Here is a 16,782-nt window from a genome sequence, read left to right as displayed (position 1 = left end):
AGGTAGGAAGTAGTCAATAAACATCAGCCATTATCAATCCCACACTAACCCCAGAAAAGAGGCATTATTACCCCCAATCCTAAAATTAGAAATGCAACCAAGGGGCAGAAAGGGAAAGCAATCTGGCCACAGTTACATACAGCTTGTCAAGTGGGAAGGTGGGAATTTCAGACTCTGAAGTCCATGTTCTACACCAGAAGGGGAGGAGGGAGGAGAAACAATAAATCTGCTTTATGAAACGAATGACCCTTTTGGGACATGCCACCACTCTGTGCTGGACCTCCCTCTGCACCTGGATGAGCAGTGCCCAGGGCAGAGGCCGATGGCCTGAAACTCACCGAGTCTGTCCCCGTGAGCACGTACACTGACTTCAGGAGCAAGTAGCCATCCTGATCCACGTCCCCCTTCCACCACAGCAACTGTCCAGCTGCCAAACGAGCTTGCTCTGGAAGAAAGTGTCACCAGCAGGGCATACAACAAACTGCCCACCCAGCTTTGCCTCCATCCAGGGCCCCTCTTCCCAGGAGATGTGCCCGAGCATCTGTAGAGGACTTCGGCATCTTTCCTACACATCCCCAAGGCCACCTGCATCTCTACCAAACGTTCCACACCTTGCCAGACTAATCTCCTTGGAAGACAGCCTTTTTCGTGCCACCGTCCCTGTTTAGCAACCATCAGTGGTTCCTGATTGCCAATGAGTGAGAACAAGCTCCTTGGCTATCAGACTCCCCACAATCCAGAATCTTCCCCTACTTCCTGGATCACACAGTCCCTTATGTTGCAAGAATTCCTGAAATCTATACCATGCTGAGCAATTTCTTCCCCTTAGAATTTCCTCCTGACCCTCGGCCCTCAGCCACTGTGAAATTCTGCCCTGCCTCCAGGGATCAGCGCACATGAGGGGAAGAATGCAAGTCAGGAGGCCCCACAAGAGATGCACGCTTTGGCCTCTGTATCTTTTCAGGACCAAGAGGTCCACTGAACACACAGGTGCATCTTCAGTCCTAGCACTTCCTCTGAGAGACCATAGTCCCCTGTGTGTTGTGTGTGTGTGTGTGTCTGTTGCAGTGTGTCTGTGTGTGTGTGCCTATATGTATCTCTGTGTGTAGTGTGTTTCTGGGTGTGTCTGCATGTGTAGAGTGTGTGTCTGTGTGTAGTTTCTGTGTGTGGTCTCTGTATGTGTCTGTGTGTAGTGTGTCTGTGTGTGTAATATATGTGTATGTGTCTCTGTATCTCTGTGTCTGTGTGTATCTGTGTATAACATCTGTGTGTAGTGTCTGTGCATGTGTAGCATCTGTGTGTAGTGTGTCTGTGTCCATGTACAATGTATTGTGTGCAGTGTGTGTGTTTGTTTGTCTATGTCTGTGTCCCAGAAGTAGCAGAGCTCCCTGACCCCTCTTCCCTCCTCCTGCATTTCCCTTGGTCCCCAAGGCACTCATTGGCAAAGTGGGGCCCACTTCTCTTTGGCAGGCAACACTGTAGCTCCACGCGAAAGCAGAGAGGGGCCAGAGAGACCGGGGAGGGTGTGCAGGGCTGCACTGCTCTCTGTAGAGGATCTGCCAGCACCTCCGTACTCTTACCCGCAGGCTTCCCAACAAGGGCCTTCTGGAGTTGCTGGGCAAGCTGGTCAGATACATCTTCAGCCAGCCTCTGGAGACTGGGAAAGCAGATGATCCCCACGGAGTGTTCCCAAGCCTGAAGCAACAGATGGGACTTGGTCAGAGATGGCAATGCCACAAGCAGGGCATGAGCACCACCCGCCATGCTGCCCTTCACCGGCCCAAGCTGACAGCTCGACTTCCTTTCCCAGGTGCATACAAAAGGCCACCACATCACTCACCCTCACAGCCTCAACCACCATCCCTACACCAATATCTCCAGATTCTCTAACTGCCCAGACATCCCCTTGAACACGAGCCCCTAAGACGTCAAACACACAGAGCCCAGTCCACCGCCTTCCCCACAGCTTGCAGCATCTGGCATCGGTGGATGGCCCTGCCAGGTGCCCGCTGCCCCCATGGGAGAACGAGGAGCGCCTCTCCAGATTTCTCCCTTCCTCGGCCCTCATCCAGGCCCTCCTGTTGTTCCCCATATACAGTTTCAAATCCTGTATAGATATCCCAGTTTTAGTCATTCAATTACTTCCTTTAGATAAATTCCAAAAAGTGGGATTGCAAGTTAAAGGGTGTGCTTTTATTTTCTAGCACTTTGGTACATATTACTAACTCAGCTTCCAGACAAAGTTAACCAGATGAGACTCTCCAGGCCTCCCGGGAGTGGACAGGTTTCTCCACACCCTCAGCAACACTGAGCATCACTGTGCTCTTTCATCCTTAATGAAAAACTTCAGAAGTGAAAAAATATCTCATCTCAGTGGCAGCCTTTTGATTCCTAGGGTGGATAACCTTTTTTCAGGTTTCTTGATTGCCTGTTTCTTTTCTTACCCTATAACTTTATTAGGAATTTTACTATTATTTATTTAAAAGAGCTCTTTGTACATAAAAAATGTTAGATGGGCCATAATATAACTTCAGTTATTTTGAGTTTGTCATTTTGTCTTTTAATTTGCTGTTGTTTGGTTTTGATATACAGAAATCTGAAATTCCCATGAAATCAAATTTCTCAATCTATTCTTAAAATTTCTGGCTTAGTTCCAGGCTTAAAAGATTCTTCTCTAGTCCAGCTTGTTGTTTTTAATCTCCTCTTTTTCAATTTCCTTGAAATTCTTTCTTATCGGCCCTTTCTGTATTTCTATCCCACCTAATCACCTTTTTCTGCAGACTTTTCTCCTTGTTATGTAGGATACTATTTAGTAGAAGTCAGGAGTTTTAAAATTCTGTTTGAAATGCCAGACTCATTTCAGAATTTCCTCCCTATTTCTGTAGTAGCCCTGTTCGTAAGTCTGCTTTTCAGCCAAGTCGTTGGGCAGATGGACTTTTCTCTTTGTTCTACTGTGTTGTAGAACTGGCTAAGTAGGACTGGCTAAGTTTCCTAGTCCTGTGATGAGAAGGGCTCATTCCAGACCAATGGTCAGAGTGGAGGGACTGCCCTTGGTCCAGGACTTGAGTTCTCGAGAGATTCCCTGTCCCTGCTTCCCACCAGGAAGGTCAGCTGCTGCACACATTCCGGGCATCCATGGCCTCCATGGAAGGCAGTTTTGCTGCCCTGCTTCTACTCAGCACCACCCACCACCCACTTTTACTTAAGCTCCTGCTCGAAGACCTGAATGAGTTCTTTTTTAATCTGAGCTCTTCCATCTAGGAAAGATAAGGAGGGCTTCAAAACCCAAGAGGAAAAACATTTTTAATGTGTGTCTTGCTGTGTCATTATGTTTGTTAAAAATAAAAGCCTTTAAAAATCTTCCCTTTATTAAAAGATACTATAAACAAAGTGAAAAGGCAAGCCACAAATTGGGAGAAAATATTCACAATGCATGCCACTGACAGAGGATTAGTATCCAGACCACTGAAAATAGATAAGACAAAAACAACCTGCTTTTTAAAAAAAGAAAAGAATAGACAACTGAAAAAACAGGTCATTTATGTAAGATGAAATAAATAACAAATTATTAATGATCCATAAAGTGCACATTGAAACCTCAATATTTTTATACTTTTCGGGTGGACAAAAATGAAATACCTGACAATACCAAATGTAGGAGAATGGGAGGGATCCTGGAACCCCCATGTTCTACTTACGGAGTATCAGTTGGAAGAATCTTTTGAAGAAGGGTTTAACCTGATCCAACAAAGTAACAGGGGCACACACTCTACCACCTGGCAATTTCACTCCTAGGTGTATTTCCTAAAGAAATGTTGGCACATGTACTGAACAGGAAACATTTGTGTGGCATTATTTGTGGCTGTGAAAAACTGGGGAAAAAACTACCGAATATGCATTGATAAGACAATGAATAATTTGTGGTATATTTATATACTAGGATACTATATAGCACTGAAGAAGAAATAGCTCTAGATGCATCAACATGGATGAATCCCAGAGATAGAATGTTGAGTGGAAAAAGCAAGTTGTCAAAGTATATTACAGTATGAATCTATAAAAACCTGTAAGACTAGATTGAATGCTACTGATGGCGGTATATGTAGCTAATAGAAGTGAACATCCACCCAGGGAATGAGGCACCCCAAATTCAAGAGAGAGAACCCCATTGGAGGAAAAGGGAGGGGAACGATCTATAGAATGTGTACACAGGGAGCTTAGTTTATCTGAAATGTTTTATTTGTTATATACTGGTTTGTGAGTACTCACGTGTTTTGAGCAAAATTTTACGTGGATCTGAATTTTTTTCTACCCTATAAATAGACTTGGTTGGTGTTTGCTTATGTAAATTTTTTTAAAGTAGTGGGTTAGAACTTTGCTAAAACAACCAAAATGCTAGATTACTGTTAAACACTGTTGGACATAGCAGACCTCCAACACATACTTGATAAGTGAATGAAACGAATATGAAACCCATGATACACAGTAACAATGACTAAATGTTTTGGGCCTCGGTGCCATGCCAAACACTTACACTACGCATTACACTTCCATGCATTAGCTCCACTAATCCTCACAACAAGCCTTTGAGGTTTGTACTATTATTACGCTCACTTTACAGAAACTGAGGCTTAGCCGGAGTTTAAGAGAAATCAGTTAAGTGGCAGAGTCAAGGTTTGAATCATTTCACACACACATGCACATAACCAAAGTAGCATTCGCACTTCTACGAAACTTATGGCTGCCACCTGCAAGCCAGCTGCCACTCAGACATGTTAATCCCTGGAGAGAAAAAGTCCATCCTTTTGGCTTGGAATTTCTGTGGCAAGATGATTTCCTTCCCTAGAAATGAGAACTCTGCTACAATGTATTTCTAACAAATCCCTGCGACTCTTCCCTGCACTGACAAACCCCTCAAAGACCAATTTGCAGGCAGTTGACTCAGAAGCATCTATATCGTCTCGGGAGCAGTGGGACTCCAGGAGGCACTCCACAATAAAGCAAATTGGGCCACTGTGAGCTGAACAGTAATTGTACTCTGAGCCAGATCTCCCAAGGCCCAGATTCCTTCCTGGGACCTCAATGGGCACTTCTGGAAGCTGCATTAACTCTTTCAGGCCACCGGGGTGCTGTTTGATGCACAGAGCCAATCATTTACTGAATGGTACCGTGGGGACCCCAAAGAGTTAAGGCAGCTTCCAAAAGGCCCTAATTTTTTCCCGAACTGGGATTTACATGCTGGGAGAATATTGCTCAATATTTTTAAAAACTTTTATTTGCTAACATTATCTAAGCTGCACCATCATGCCTCATGGCTGTCCCTTCACATGGAAGAAAGAGAAAGAAAATGATGCTCTGGTCTCCAGAGGAAAATAAAGAATGGCAAAGCTCTAGGGGAGATGAGACGAAAAACTCAGCTTTTGAATGACAAAGAGAACATGGTTGGTATTCCAGCATGAACAAAATGTCATTATTACTCCATTACTGCAGAGTTTGTCAGGTTTGTCTTTAAGTGAGCTCAAAGCATTTCTGAGACTTTGCATGAAGTTTCCCTGCGAGTGTGATGCAGTGGACCCTCTCCTCTGTTAAAAAAAAACAAAAACAAAAACAAAAACAAAAAACAGTGCATCAAAACTTCGCTAAAATAAAAAAACAGCAAAAGTGTTATTTCCCCAAGATTGGAATAAACCATGTTGCAGGTCCCACTCCAAGATAGAGCAGAGTGAGGAGTGGATAAAGAGGGGTATTTACCCTTACTCTCCCCTTTGGACACCACACTTAAAAATAATTGTTGGTCATCTTTGCTATTTTATTTAACAGTGTTTATCTTTCTTCAATTATCAGTTAGATCCACACTTGGTTTCTACAAGAATGATCAATCATACCCAACATCATAAACTCTGCACCATTGGCTGAGTCGTCAGCCTAGGAATGTGCACATATGCACACACACAAACACCAAAATACACTCACCTCTAAATACAACTAAGTTAGTGTTCATTTCAATCCCTCCATACTAAGAAATGGATGTATTCCTTCTTGTGTTACCCACTTTTCCAGTTACCTATTGTGCATGACAAACCACCCCTAAATTCAGTGGCTTAAAATAATAGCAATCATTTATTTTGCTCATGGATCTGCAATGTGGGCAGGGCTCAGCAGGGACACCTTTTCTGTGCTCCACTCTGCTAGGACAGCTAATGGGAGCTAAGAGATCCACTTCCAAGATGGTGGGTGTGCTCACAGGGCTGGCCAGATGGTGCTGGCAATCAGCAGCAAGTGCAGCCTCAAGGTCAGGACCTTGGATCCTCTCCACACAGGTGTTCACTCAGAACTACTTGGGTTTCCTCACAACATGGCAGCTAGACTCTAGGAGTGAGTATGCCAAGTGAGAGGCAGAAGAAGCTGTGAGCCTCTTGAGGCCTATGCCTGGAAATGTCTCTTCTGCCCTGTTCCATTAGCCCAGTCGATACAAATCCATCTAGATTCAAGGGGAAAGGATTAAGATCTCACCTCTTGAAGGGAGGAGTGTGAGCCCATTCACAGCACCTCTAATCTACCACATCCACATATTTCCCTTTTCTCCAATGTGGCCCCACCTCCCAGGTTGTCTATCTCAGACATTGGTAGATTTTACATTAATTGCTAAGGATTCTCTATTTTACTTTCTGCTTTCTCTCAAAGTCCACATTCTATGAATAAACCTTAGTGGCTACTTCTGTAGCTCCAGATTTCCCTATTTCTATTATTACAGGATATCTCTGCGCAATATGAGGACCTCAAGTGCTTTTCTTCCCCCAAAACTAACACCTTCCCATGACTGCTAGAAGAACACCTTCTTCACTTGGTGTGAGATCATACGATGGGAAAGGTTCTGAAAAGACCAAACCCCAAGGCTCTTGGCAGGAAAAGAACAATCGTCTATTGAGTCTTTCTTAAAAACACTACCCTGTACACCACAGAAGTCACTGGCTCTGTGTTGCTTCCATGTGATGAAATAAAACTTCCTCCTTATCTGCAACATCCTAGAGTCAGCAATCTAAACATCTTATGTGTGGGGGTGACATTCTTTCTGAGCCCAAGGGAAAGGTAAGGTCTTAACCAGGCAAAGCCATTGTCCAGTGAGTCATGAAATAAGGAAAGAAAAACCAGATCTGCCCTATCCTAGGAACCCCAGCACTGAGCAAGGACATCCAGTGGTTAATAATGCAGAGCTACAGCAGACTGCCCTGGTAACGTTCTGCTCCCAGCTGACAACTGGGGGACTTTGGCCAAGTTATACAACATCCCTAAACCTCTCTTTCCTCATTTATAAAGCTGGGATAAAAATACTACCTACATCACAGCGTTATTGTGAGGACATGTAAACATTGAACGGAATGTCTGGCTAGCTAGTTAGAACCTGTAGGATATTACCTAGCCATTATCAGTGAAAGCAACTGCTCACCTGGGCATCAGGGTGCCTGAGTTTAAGTCTTGGCTCTGCCCCTTGCTAGTGTTGGAACCTAGGGCATCATTTCATCTCTTAGCCTCATTTCTAATATACAGATTGGTTAGTACAGGTCAAAGAAAGAATAGGGTGATATTAAAAAGAAATAAAAGAAAAGGGGAAAAGGCTAGGTTGGAAGGATCTGACCCTAAATCAGGACTGAAACACCCTTCAACGTGCCTTGGCTAAGAATTCTTTGACCTAACAAGAAGAGTGAAGAACCCTAGGTGAGGAGGGAACCTGCTGTTCTGGGTGAGAATCTCATTTCCCACTCTTCCCCTCAGGGCAGCTCCCTTTTTGGGTTCCAGTTTGTTGAGATTCCATTAGATTCTTCCTTATTACCTAGACAGTAGCCAAAATGTTGAGTAGGTTAGCACTCCTGCAGCCACTCTTCACCTCAAGAGGCAGTGGGGCTGGGATTCACTGTACCACGAACCAAGCTCACCTTTGTGCTTGCCTAGCAGTTACTGCAGATTCAAGTATAAACAATGACAGGGATAGGGGAAAGTTCAGTGCTCTGTGTTTGGAGGAGTCAGATATGAGAGAAAACCAAACAGGCTAATGGGAAGTTCTTCTCAAAGAAGTAGCTCTGAGGGAGTCTGATGCACAAGACAATGCCCACTGACAAATCTCAAGACACAAGGCTGAAGCTACCAGGTGACAGCAACTTAGGAGAGGCACACATAGCTGTCAACCTGATTCACCCAGCTCCAGCTACAACATAGATCACCCCTTCCAATCAGAGTCTAACTAATAAAGAGGCTGGGGGTCAGTAAGACAAGACCCCACACCACAGGGACATGGCCTTTCTGAGCAGAAGTGACAATTCAAAATCCCTTGTGTGCATTGCTTTGAAACAAAGAATATTCCAAATCATCTTAATTAATTTTCTTTGGGCCAAAAATGAAGAGAGTCAGATATAGAGTTGAGCTCCATCATACATGGGAGTTCGGGACTCTTTTGTTTGTACACAGGAGTCTCAGAGCCCAGGCAGGGTATGATTTCAATGACAACCAATACATGCATAAGGCTTTGATGTTAACAGCCACGTTCCAGAAGTGGCATAACATTTTAGGTTCTGTTATTTCCAAGGTGAAACTTCATGGAAAACCTTAAAGAACACTGTTTTGTAGTTATAAAATTCAGAACAGAGTGGTTACAAGCTTATCTTCTTACACAAGGGCCTATATTCCAGTAAATGTTCTCAAGCTTCATCTCAGGTTAGATTTGATCTGCACTACACCTGAGAAGAATCTCCCATCTTCCCCATCTTTCTTTCCACCACCAACTCTGAAGTAAGAAGGCTGAACACTCTGGCTCTGGCAGGGTTTTATTAGTCAGAACGTAATAGAAACCAAGTTCTGTAGGCATGTAGGACTTAATAAAATAATATTAATATTAAGGAAATTATGAGAAGCCTATAATATTCTGCCTCTATAGGGTTTGCCAGAGGTGGGCTCCAGGGATCCAGAGTAGCAGATTGTGTCAGCAGTTTGGGGAATCGTGGTGACAGGAATCTCAAATGCTTCAATCCATGTGCAGTAAGTACCCTGGAGGCTGGTGGAAAAGTAATGGGAATAATGTTTACTTTCCATGAGCTGTGAACTTTATAATCATTGTCTTGTCTTACTCTCATGGTTTCTCCTCGAAATGCTATTAATTCTACTTTATGGATAACTGAGGTTCAGCAATAGTTGGTAACTTGCTCAATAGCACACAACTAATAAATAAGTGATGCAGCCAGGACTTGAGCCTTGATCTGTTTGACTCGAAAGCCCACATGTTCAACAACAGGGTCATTATGCCTCCATTATCGGGAACAGGACAGGGTTCGGGAAACAAAGACGAGTATCAAGGTTCACTTACAATAGTAACACTTACATATGGAGTCACAAGCTCACATGCCTGTATGGTGACATAACATTCATTAGTAATATGGGTTGAGTAAAATACGTTGGAGTGAGCTCTGAGGTTACCTGGGGAACCCCATAACCCTTCCCATATAACTGTCTACCAAAATTTTCAAGATAAATTAGAAATCTGATTTTCACATGAAAGCTTTCCATTTTGGAAAAAAAAAAAAAACATGGCCACTAGTTCATTCTGAACCCCTGCAGGCCAAATGAAACACACAGTGTGCTATTCGATGCCCTCTGCTCTGGGCCACACTCACCATGAGGGCAAACCTCTGTCTTCTTCACTCCTATAGCCCAGGCCTTAGAACAGAGTATAGGAGCTTAATAAATATTAGTACAACAAACAAACGAATTCTCAAATAAACAAAAGGGAGGTGAAGAAGTATCAAGTCCTGGCTCTTGGGTGCAGAGTCCTTTCATCAGAGCCCGAGCTGCCCATGTGGGTGGGAACGGTGCCACTGAGAACCTGCAGCTCAGTAATGGCAGAACTCATCCCCATCGCCAGTGACTTGCACTGGGGGCTGGGGATTGCTTATATTGTCCTTTCCATAAGACAAATTTGACCTGGGAACTGGAGTAAGACTGTCCCACCTCCCAGAATCTGGGGTTGTCAGGGCAGGCAGGGCTAGGGCTGAGAAACTTTAGCTGTCTCTCCTAAACTAGCCCTAGTTACGCAGTCTGTGAAATGAGATGAATGGGACTACAAGTTCAAAACATGAGGAAATGATGAATTAATGGAAAGTGAGTTATTTGGCAACTTTTTAATCCTAAGTATGGAATGCATCCTATAAATGTATTTCCAAGATTATTCTAAGTCATCTTTGGGAACCCTTAAATATTACTGATGAATAAGTTAGAGGAAATATATTCACAAAGGTATTTACCAATGAAAACATGCCAAAGCCTCCATCTGCCATAGTCTACTTTCAAACGTGAGAGGCAGCTCATGTTCTGTCTGCTCTGAGTATTTTGTAGGTATATGCTTTTCAAAAATAACCCCAAATCCATAGTCAAGTAAACACTAAGTCCTCATAAAAAGTGCTTTCAATGCTACAACTATACTTCAACTATAAGGCAGACCTCACTGGCAGGAGTATTGCTCCCAGACAACAAAGGAATTCCCTTGCAGCCAACCTGTCACCAGCTGCCACTAGCTAGAGTGCAGACCCAGTAGATATGCTGGTTTCCCTAGTGGAGCTGTGACCGGGATGTGAGTGAAGCTCTGGTGCTCTCCACTCGTTTTATCTCACTTTGCATTATTGTTACTATTTGATGCAAGATATTCTGGCTCTCCCAGGCCTTGATGTTGGCATCCCTGAGGTGCGAGGTTGCCAGCCACCTGTGTGACTCTTGTGTCAGGACATACCATCCTCTCTTCCCTCCAAAAGAAGCTGGCCTTATTTCTAGCTCCCAAACTGGGTTTGTGGTTGAACAATGTAATATTTTTTAACTAAAGAGACAGTATTACTCAGAAGTTAACTGTCTGTCCTTTCTAAGTCCCTCTCCACCCTAGAAATGAGCCTTACTTGTCATCTTTGGCATGTCACTCTTGCTAGGGTCTTCCCAAAATTCATATAGTGACGTTTTAATCTCTAAGGTAATGGTCTCAGGAGGTAGGACCTTTGGAAAATGATTTGGCTCTGCCCTTATGAATGGGATTAGTGCCCTTATAAAATAAGCCTGAGAGAGGCCCCTCACCCCTTCCACCACATAAGGCCATGGCAAGAAGACACCTTCCATGAGCCAGAAAGTAAGCTCTTACCAGACACTTAATGTGCCTTAATGTTGGACTTCCCAGGCTGCAAACTATGAGAAATAAAAGTCTGTTGCATCTAAGCTACCCAGTTTATGGCATTTTGTTATAGTGGCCCTAGCAGGCTAAGACAACTCTCCCCTGAGCAACCAGAGTCCACTTGTGATGACATTAAAACCACCAACTTCACTATGCAATCATCCCAGAAGTGTCCCAGAGCACCTATCACCTTACAATTTCAAAAAGAAGAACACTAACCTTCAGGAACAGGGGGAGAAGACTCAACAGGCTCTTCTGACGCTCAGTGGGGCTCTTGTGAGTCAATTGCTGGTATTCCAGAAACTTCCTTTCCAGCATGTCCCAGAGAGCTGTGGGGCCAGGGGACTGCCCTCCACGTGGGACAGCAAGCTGCCCTTCACTTTTGGAACCTGGATCTTCATTTCTATCTTCAGCCTTTGAAAGATCTTCTGCCTCCATGCTGTGGCAAAGCAGATCTGAATTCAGAACAAATAGAAGTGAACACTCTTGTCACATCACTTCCTGATGATTCTGGCCATGGATAAGGTACTGTACTCACTCAGCCCAGTTCCTATTTAAGATGGTTCCCCTAAGAATCTGAAACAGACTAAAATAAGGAACACTTTTGAAAAAGGAGATTCAGATTTAGATGTGATTAATACAAATTCACAATCTAGTGTGTGCCCAGCACTGTGGGATCTTATACACAGGACTCAGACAGACTCTCTTACAGCTACACAGACAGATGGGTGCCCTTATACTCTCTAGGTAAGTAAGGAAACTGGGCCAAAGGCATATAAGCAGCTAGACATCAAGTTGAAATGCAAACTTTCACACTAAAGCCTGTTTGTTTGTTTGTTTTTTGGAAGGCGGGTTGTTTGTCTTTTCACTTGTTGCTGCTTCTTTTTAAAAGGCTGCATACATAAAAGAGATGTAAATAGTTCACTGGTATTTGTAGAGGCACATAATTCTGTATCTAGAACTTCCTTCTATGATGGGTCTGTAAGGATAGATTCCTCATTCTAAGCATTATTTGGTTTATACTCGATATTTTTAGAGTATTTTGTTCTCAAAATGACCCTCTAAGTCCCCAAGCTTACAGGAGCTCATCCCTAAGTGCACACAGGAACAGTGTTTGCAAATCGGGAGCCTCAAGTCAGTAGGCACAAGAGCAAAAACTTACGTGATGAAAACAGCCAAGGGCCAATTCACCAATAAGTGACCTCCCAAAGGTACACACCTTCAAAAGTTGTCATTCAGTTATGACTTACACCATAACATAGGATAGATTATTGTTTGTTTGTCTGGAGTGCAGTAAACTCGAAGAAGGGACAAAAATGTTCAGGCTCCCTGAATAAAAGCCCTCACCAAACTCAACATTACCACGTAGGAAGCCATCCAGGAGCCCAGCAGGCATTCAACAATCACAAGGTAGCAACCAGAGTGACATAAAGAAGTGGGTCCAGCAGTAGTGGGGTTACATCATGCTTTGTTTTTAGCCCAAACACACATTCCTTGCAGGCTAAAATGGGGTTTAGCCACACGTCACCGGCAAGGCTAACCGGCCCCTCTCTGAAACCTTCTCACTCTTTATGTGCAGAACCCAGCCTGCCCCGACTCCTCTTTGAGCACACAGACTGCCTACTGTCTGAATTCATTTTCAGAAATCATTTTCTTATTACAAAAGCCATGTCAGTTCATTTTCAAAAACCAAGAGGAAACAAAAAATCAGGAAGAACATAATGCTTGCCCACACCCAGAAAACATGACTGCTGACATTCCAGCTTCTGTCTGTGAATATATAGTTTAGTAAGAACACGATCATAATAGTGTTGAAGCAAACTTTATTTACACTTTTGCTTTTTTGGGGCACTGGGATGGGGTTTTGTGGGGGATTAAGTTGTTTCCTTTGAGGGGTTGACTCTAAGGGGCAGGCGGTGGGCAGAGTTGCTCACACCCCTCAGCCTCTTCCCTGATCTGGGCAGGCTCCTCTCTGGCTGTGTTCATTTATTCCTTTATCACCAGGACCTCCATTCTCCATTTGCATTTGCTGTGTCCCCACCCCATCCACACTCCCGCTTGGTGAGTATGAGTCCACCAGCATGGAATTTAGGAGTATGACACACAGCACCTGATTTCCATCCGCATACACTTAAGTTAGCGAATACTCTTCTGCATCTTTTCTGCTCTTACTCTTTCACCCAGCATTATGTCTTCAGACTCCACCACGTGACTCTGTGTTTGTCAACTTCATTTCCTCTAACTGCTGCCTTGTGTTCCAAAGTGGGTATCACATGCCTATTTTACTTGTTGGCTTTCTCAGTGATAGATGGCTGGATTAGCCACAACATCCTGTCCTGCACACAGGGCTGGGGTGGACATTCCTGCGTGGGTCCCTTCACTGGGCTCTCATGACTCACTCTGGATATGAAGGCAGGGGCAGCAGAATGGAGTCAAGGGAGTATGCCTGCTCAGTGCAACTAAGTTCCACCAACTAAGATGCCTCCAGAAAGCTAGCATCAGGCCATCTCCCACACAGCATCTGAAGACTCCTCAGTGACCTCATTACCACCCTGCTTGGCATCACCCAGCTTTCCAGTGTTTGCAATCTGATTGAAGGAAAGAGATCTCGCATTGTCATTTTAATTTCCATTTCTCTAAGTTACTAATGAGTATGAGCATCCCTTTACATGCCTGATAGCCTTTTGGCATTTCTCGTCTGTGAATTAACTACTCATAACCTTTGCTTATTTTTTCTTTGCTTGTCTTTCTCTTGCTGCTTTGTGAGACTATATCTAGAAGCCGGTCCTTTGTTAGTTTTAAAAATTGCAGATATTTTCTCTCAATCCATTTTTTAATAAATTAGTCCATAACTTTCTTTGTAGTCAAAACAGCACATCATGAATATTTTCCACATTATTTAAGATCCTCAACACCTTCATTCTTAACGGCTACATGGTGGCCATAGAGTAATGTTGCTTGTTTATTGAATAAGTCCTTACACTTAGGCACTTAAATGATAACAAATTATTCAGTACTATAAAAAAATACTGTAATGACAATTCTCATGTCTCAGTCTTTTATATATATTCATGATAAAATAACAAATCCTAATCCATTCCGAATTTCTAAAAGGAAATAGTTGGATCTAAAGGTAGTTAAACTTTCCAGCCTCTTGATCCGTATTTCCAAACAGCTGCTCCTGAAATACCGACCCTATCAAGGGACAGAGAGTCCTTCTACATAAGCGTACAAGAGCTTGAGCTTCCCTATGTGTAATCTTTTTTATTACCATTTTTTTAACCCTGATGATTTGACAGCTAAAATAAAATCAAAAGAAAGTGCATCTCTGTTGTTTCTCACTGCTCACTTGCTGCAGAGTGAGGAGCTGAGCATGTTTCCATCTGAGGCTCAGTCTCCTTCAGAGCTCCCTGCAGCTGTTCTGGAGTCAGATTCCAGTGAGTTTTCATTTCATGGGTTCCTTGTAAGGAGGTCTCAGCTATTCCCATGGCTCTAATTACCCCTGAGAGCCACATATCTACTAAACATTAGATCTGTGAAGGCAAGGATATTGTGTCCATAGCAGGGGCTGGCACAGAGCAGATTCTCAATAAAATGTTATCGAATAAATGAATGAAAGTATAAATGAATCCATGAATGAATTAACTTATATGCTGATGGCACCCAAATCTCAATATTTCTCTCTCTAGCCTAGACCCCTCTTTGGAACAAGTTCATTTTTTCCACTCCAAGATTTCTACTAGGATTTCCCCAGGACTCTGACAGCCACTATGTCCAACCAAACTGCCATTCTTAGCACCAATAGAGTCAGTCCCAAGCCACGGTAACAGCAAGCTTAGTGTTGTCTCCACCATATAAAGTTCATTTTGTGGCCACATCTGCAGGTTCTACTAACTGATTCCATCAGTAAACCATGTCTGAGGACCTGCTAACATGCCCCGTCTTTAGGACCAGCAAGTGGCAAGTCAAGTGAGTATCAGGTCAGAATATGAAACTGCGATGGGTCGGGACTTAGCTGGAGATCCAGAGGAAGGATCAGAAACCTCTCAGCTCTCCTCTGAAGTGTGCAGAAGCCACGTTTACTGAAGTGAAACGCTTGACTCACCTTCACTTGAATCGACAGAGATTTTTGATAAACAAGAATTTCTAACAAATGCGGACCTGTGAAATTGCGTGGCAGCAGTATCTGACTCAAATGCTAAGTTGCAGCTGCCCCACCTCCTGCTCATCTGCTGATCATGCCACACCTGCTCCAGTTTTATTTGAAAAGAGAAGGAAACAGGGAGTAGCCTTGCAGGCCATGTGAAGAACAGCAAGAAGAAACTACTCTAATCCGTCTCATTCTCAAGAAGTGCCCCACCCACAAGCCAGCAGCCTCTTCTTTCTTTTTTTCCTTTTTTAAATGTGGTCACTGGAACTTTTATTTTGTTTATTATACTTTAAGTTCTAGGGTACCTGTACACAACTGCAGGTTTGTTACATATTTCTACCAGGATTTCCCCAGGACTGCTGTGCCCATTAACTCGTCATTTACATTAGGTATATCTCCTAATGCTATCCCTTTCCCCTCCCGGCTTCCCCCACCCCACTACAGGCCCCGGTGTGTGATGTTCCCCATCCTGTGTCCAAGTGTTCCCATTGTTCAGTTCCCACCTATGAGTGAGAACATGCGGTGTTTGGTTTTCTGTCCTTGAGATAGTTTGCTCAGAATGATGGTTTCCAGCTTCATACATGTCCCTACAAAGGACATGAACTCATCCTTTTTTATGGCGCTAGCAGCCTCTTCTTATCCAGAGTGAAAAGGGACCCACTGCGGCTTATGGTCACTGTGGGAGTCCCAGGCAAGGCCAGGGTGAGGGTAGGGCAGTGAAGGAGGCACTTACCTCTGCACAAGATTTAAGGAGGTGCCAAAAATGATAATTTAATGCAACAGTTATAGAGATCAGTTAATGTCAAGAAATCCATGATGAACAAAATATCAAAATTTTAAATAAAAACAGGATCCGAACCTGTGCTTCCCAACCATCCCCCAACTTCACTCCCCACTGTGGGAACTTGAGCTCAGGGCACTTTTCACAAAAATCAACCTACTAAACAGACACCACGTCTGGGCCTTGGCTCCTGGGGATTCTACTCTCAGCCGTGTATGGCTCCCAGCACAGACTCTGGGGCCAGATTGCTGGGATTTCAACACAGTGGGCTTAGACCAAGTGACAAGACTCATCCCTGCCTCAATGTCCTCATTTGTAAAGTGGGGATGACAACAGGTCCTCTCACAGGGCCCCTCTAGCATGAGTCAGCTCGGCACAGGTTACTGTTAGGACTGGGGAAATACGTATTTACTGGCACCTACTTAGTGCAGGCATTTACATGCATCTCTTCATGTAATCCTCCTAATATCCAGTGACAGCAAAGCTAGCAGCCTTCATCCACAGCTGGTACTGAGGTGGGAGCAGAGAGGTGATTTGGCCAGGGTCCTTTTGCCAGTCGGTGGCTGGAGCAGAAGCCCCCAGGTCTGTGGATAGCCCAGGCTTTGCTGCCCAGCACACCCCCAGCAGTGCACACAGGCAGCTGGGCTCACACTG

At 43.9% G+C, this 16,782-nt stretch overlaps 1 protein-coding gene across 3 annotated transcripts in view; it reads right to left on the bottom strand.

Annotated features, from left to right (window-relative positions):
- The window catches only part of WDFY4 (WDFY family member 4), a 302,160-nt gene that overhangs the window by 265,493 nt on the left and 19,885 nt on the right, over window positions 1–16,782 (bottom strand). For all 3 annotated transcript variants that reach the window (XM_033209238.1, XM_033209235.1, XM_033209236.1), the window contains exons 2-4: window positions 11,417–11,652; window positions 1,581–1,695; window positions 339–445 (exon numbers count right to left, since the gene is read on the bottom strand). In XM_033209238.1, coding sequence (XP_033065129.1) covers window positions 339–445; window positions 1,581–1,695; window positions 11,417–11,635 — 441 coding nt within the window. In that variant the 5' untranslated portion in view covers window positions 11,636–11,652. The remainder of the gene's footprint in view (window positions 1–338; window positions 446–1,580; window positions 1,696–11,416; window positions 11,653–16,782) is intronic.

Source organism: Trachypithecus francoisi, unplaced genomic scaffold (genome assembly GCF_009764315.1).
Source record: "Trachypithecus francoisi isolate TF-2019V2 unplaced genomic scaffold, Tfra_2.0 Lachesis_group9, whole genome shotgun sequence".
Lineage (NCBI taxonomy): Eukaryota > Metazoa > Chordata > Mammalia > Primates > Cercopithecidae > Trachypithecus > Trachypithecus francoisi.
The sequence above is the reverse complement of the archived record's forward strand: the minus strand, read 5'-3'. Positions and strand labels throughout refer to the sequence as shown.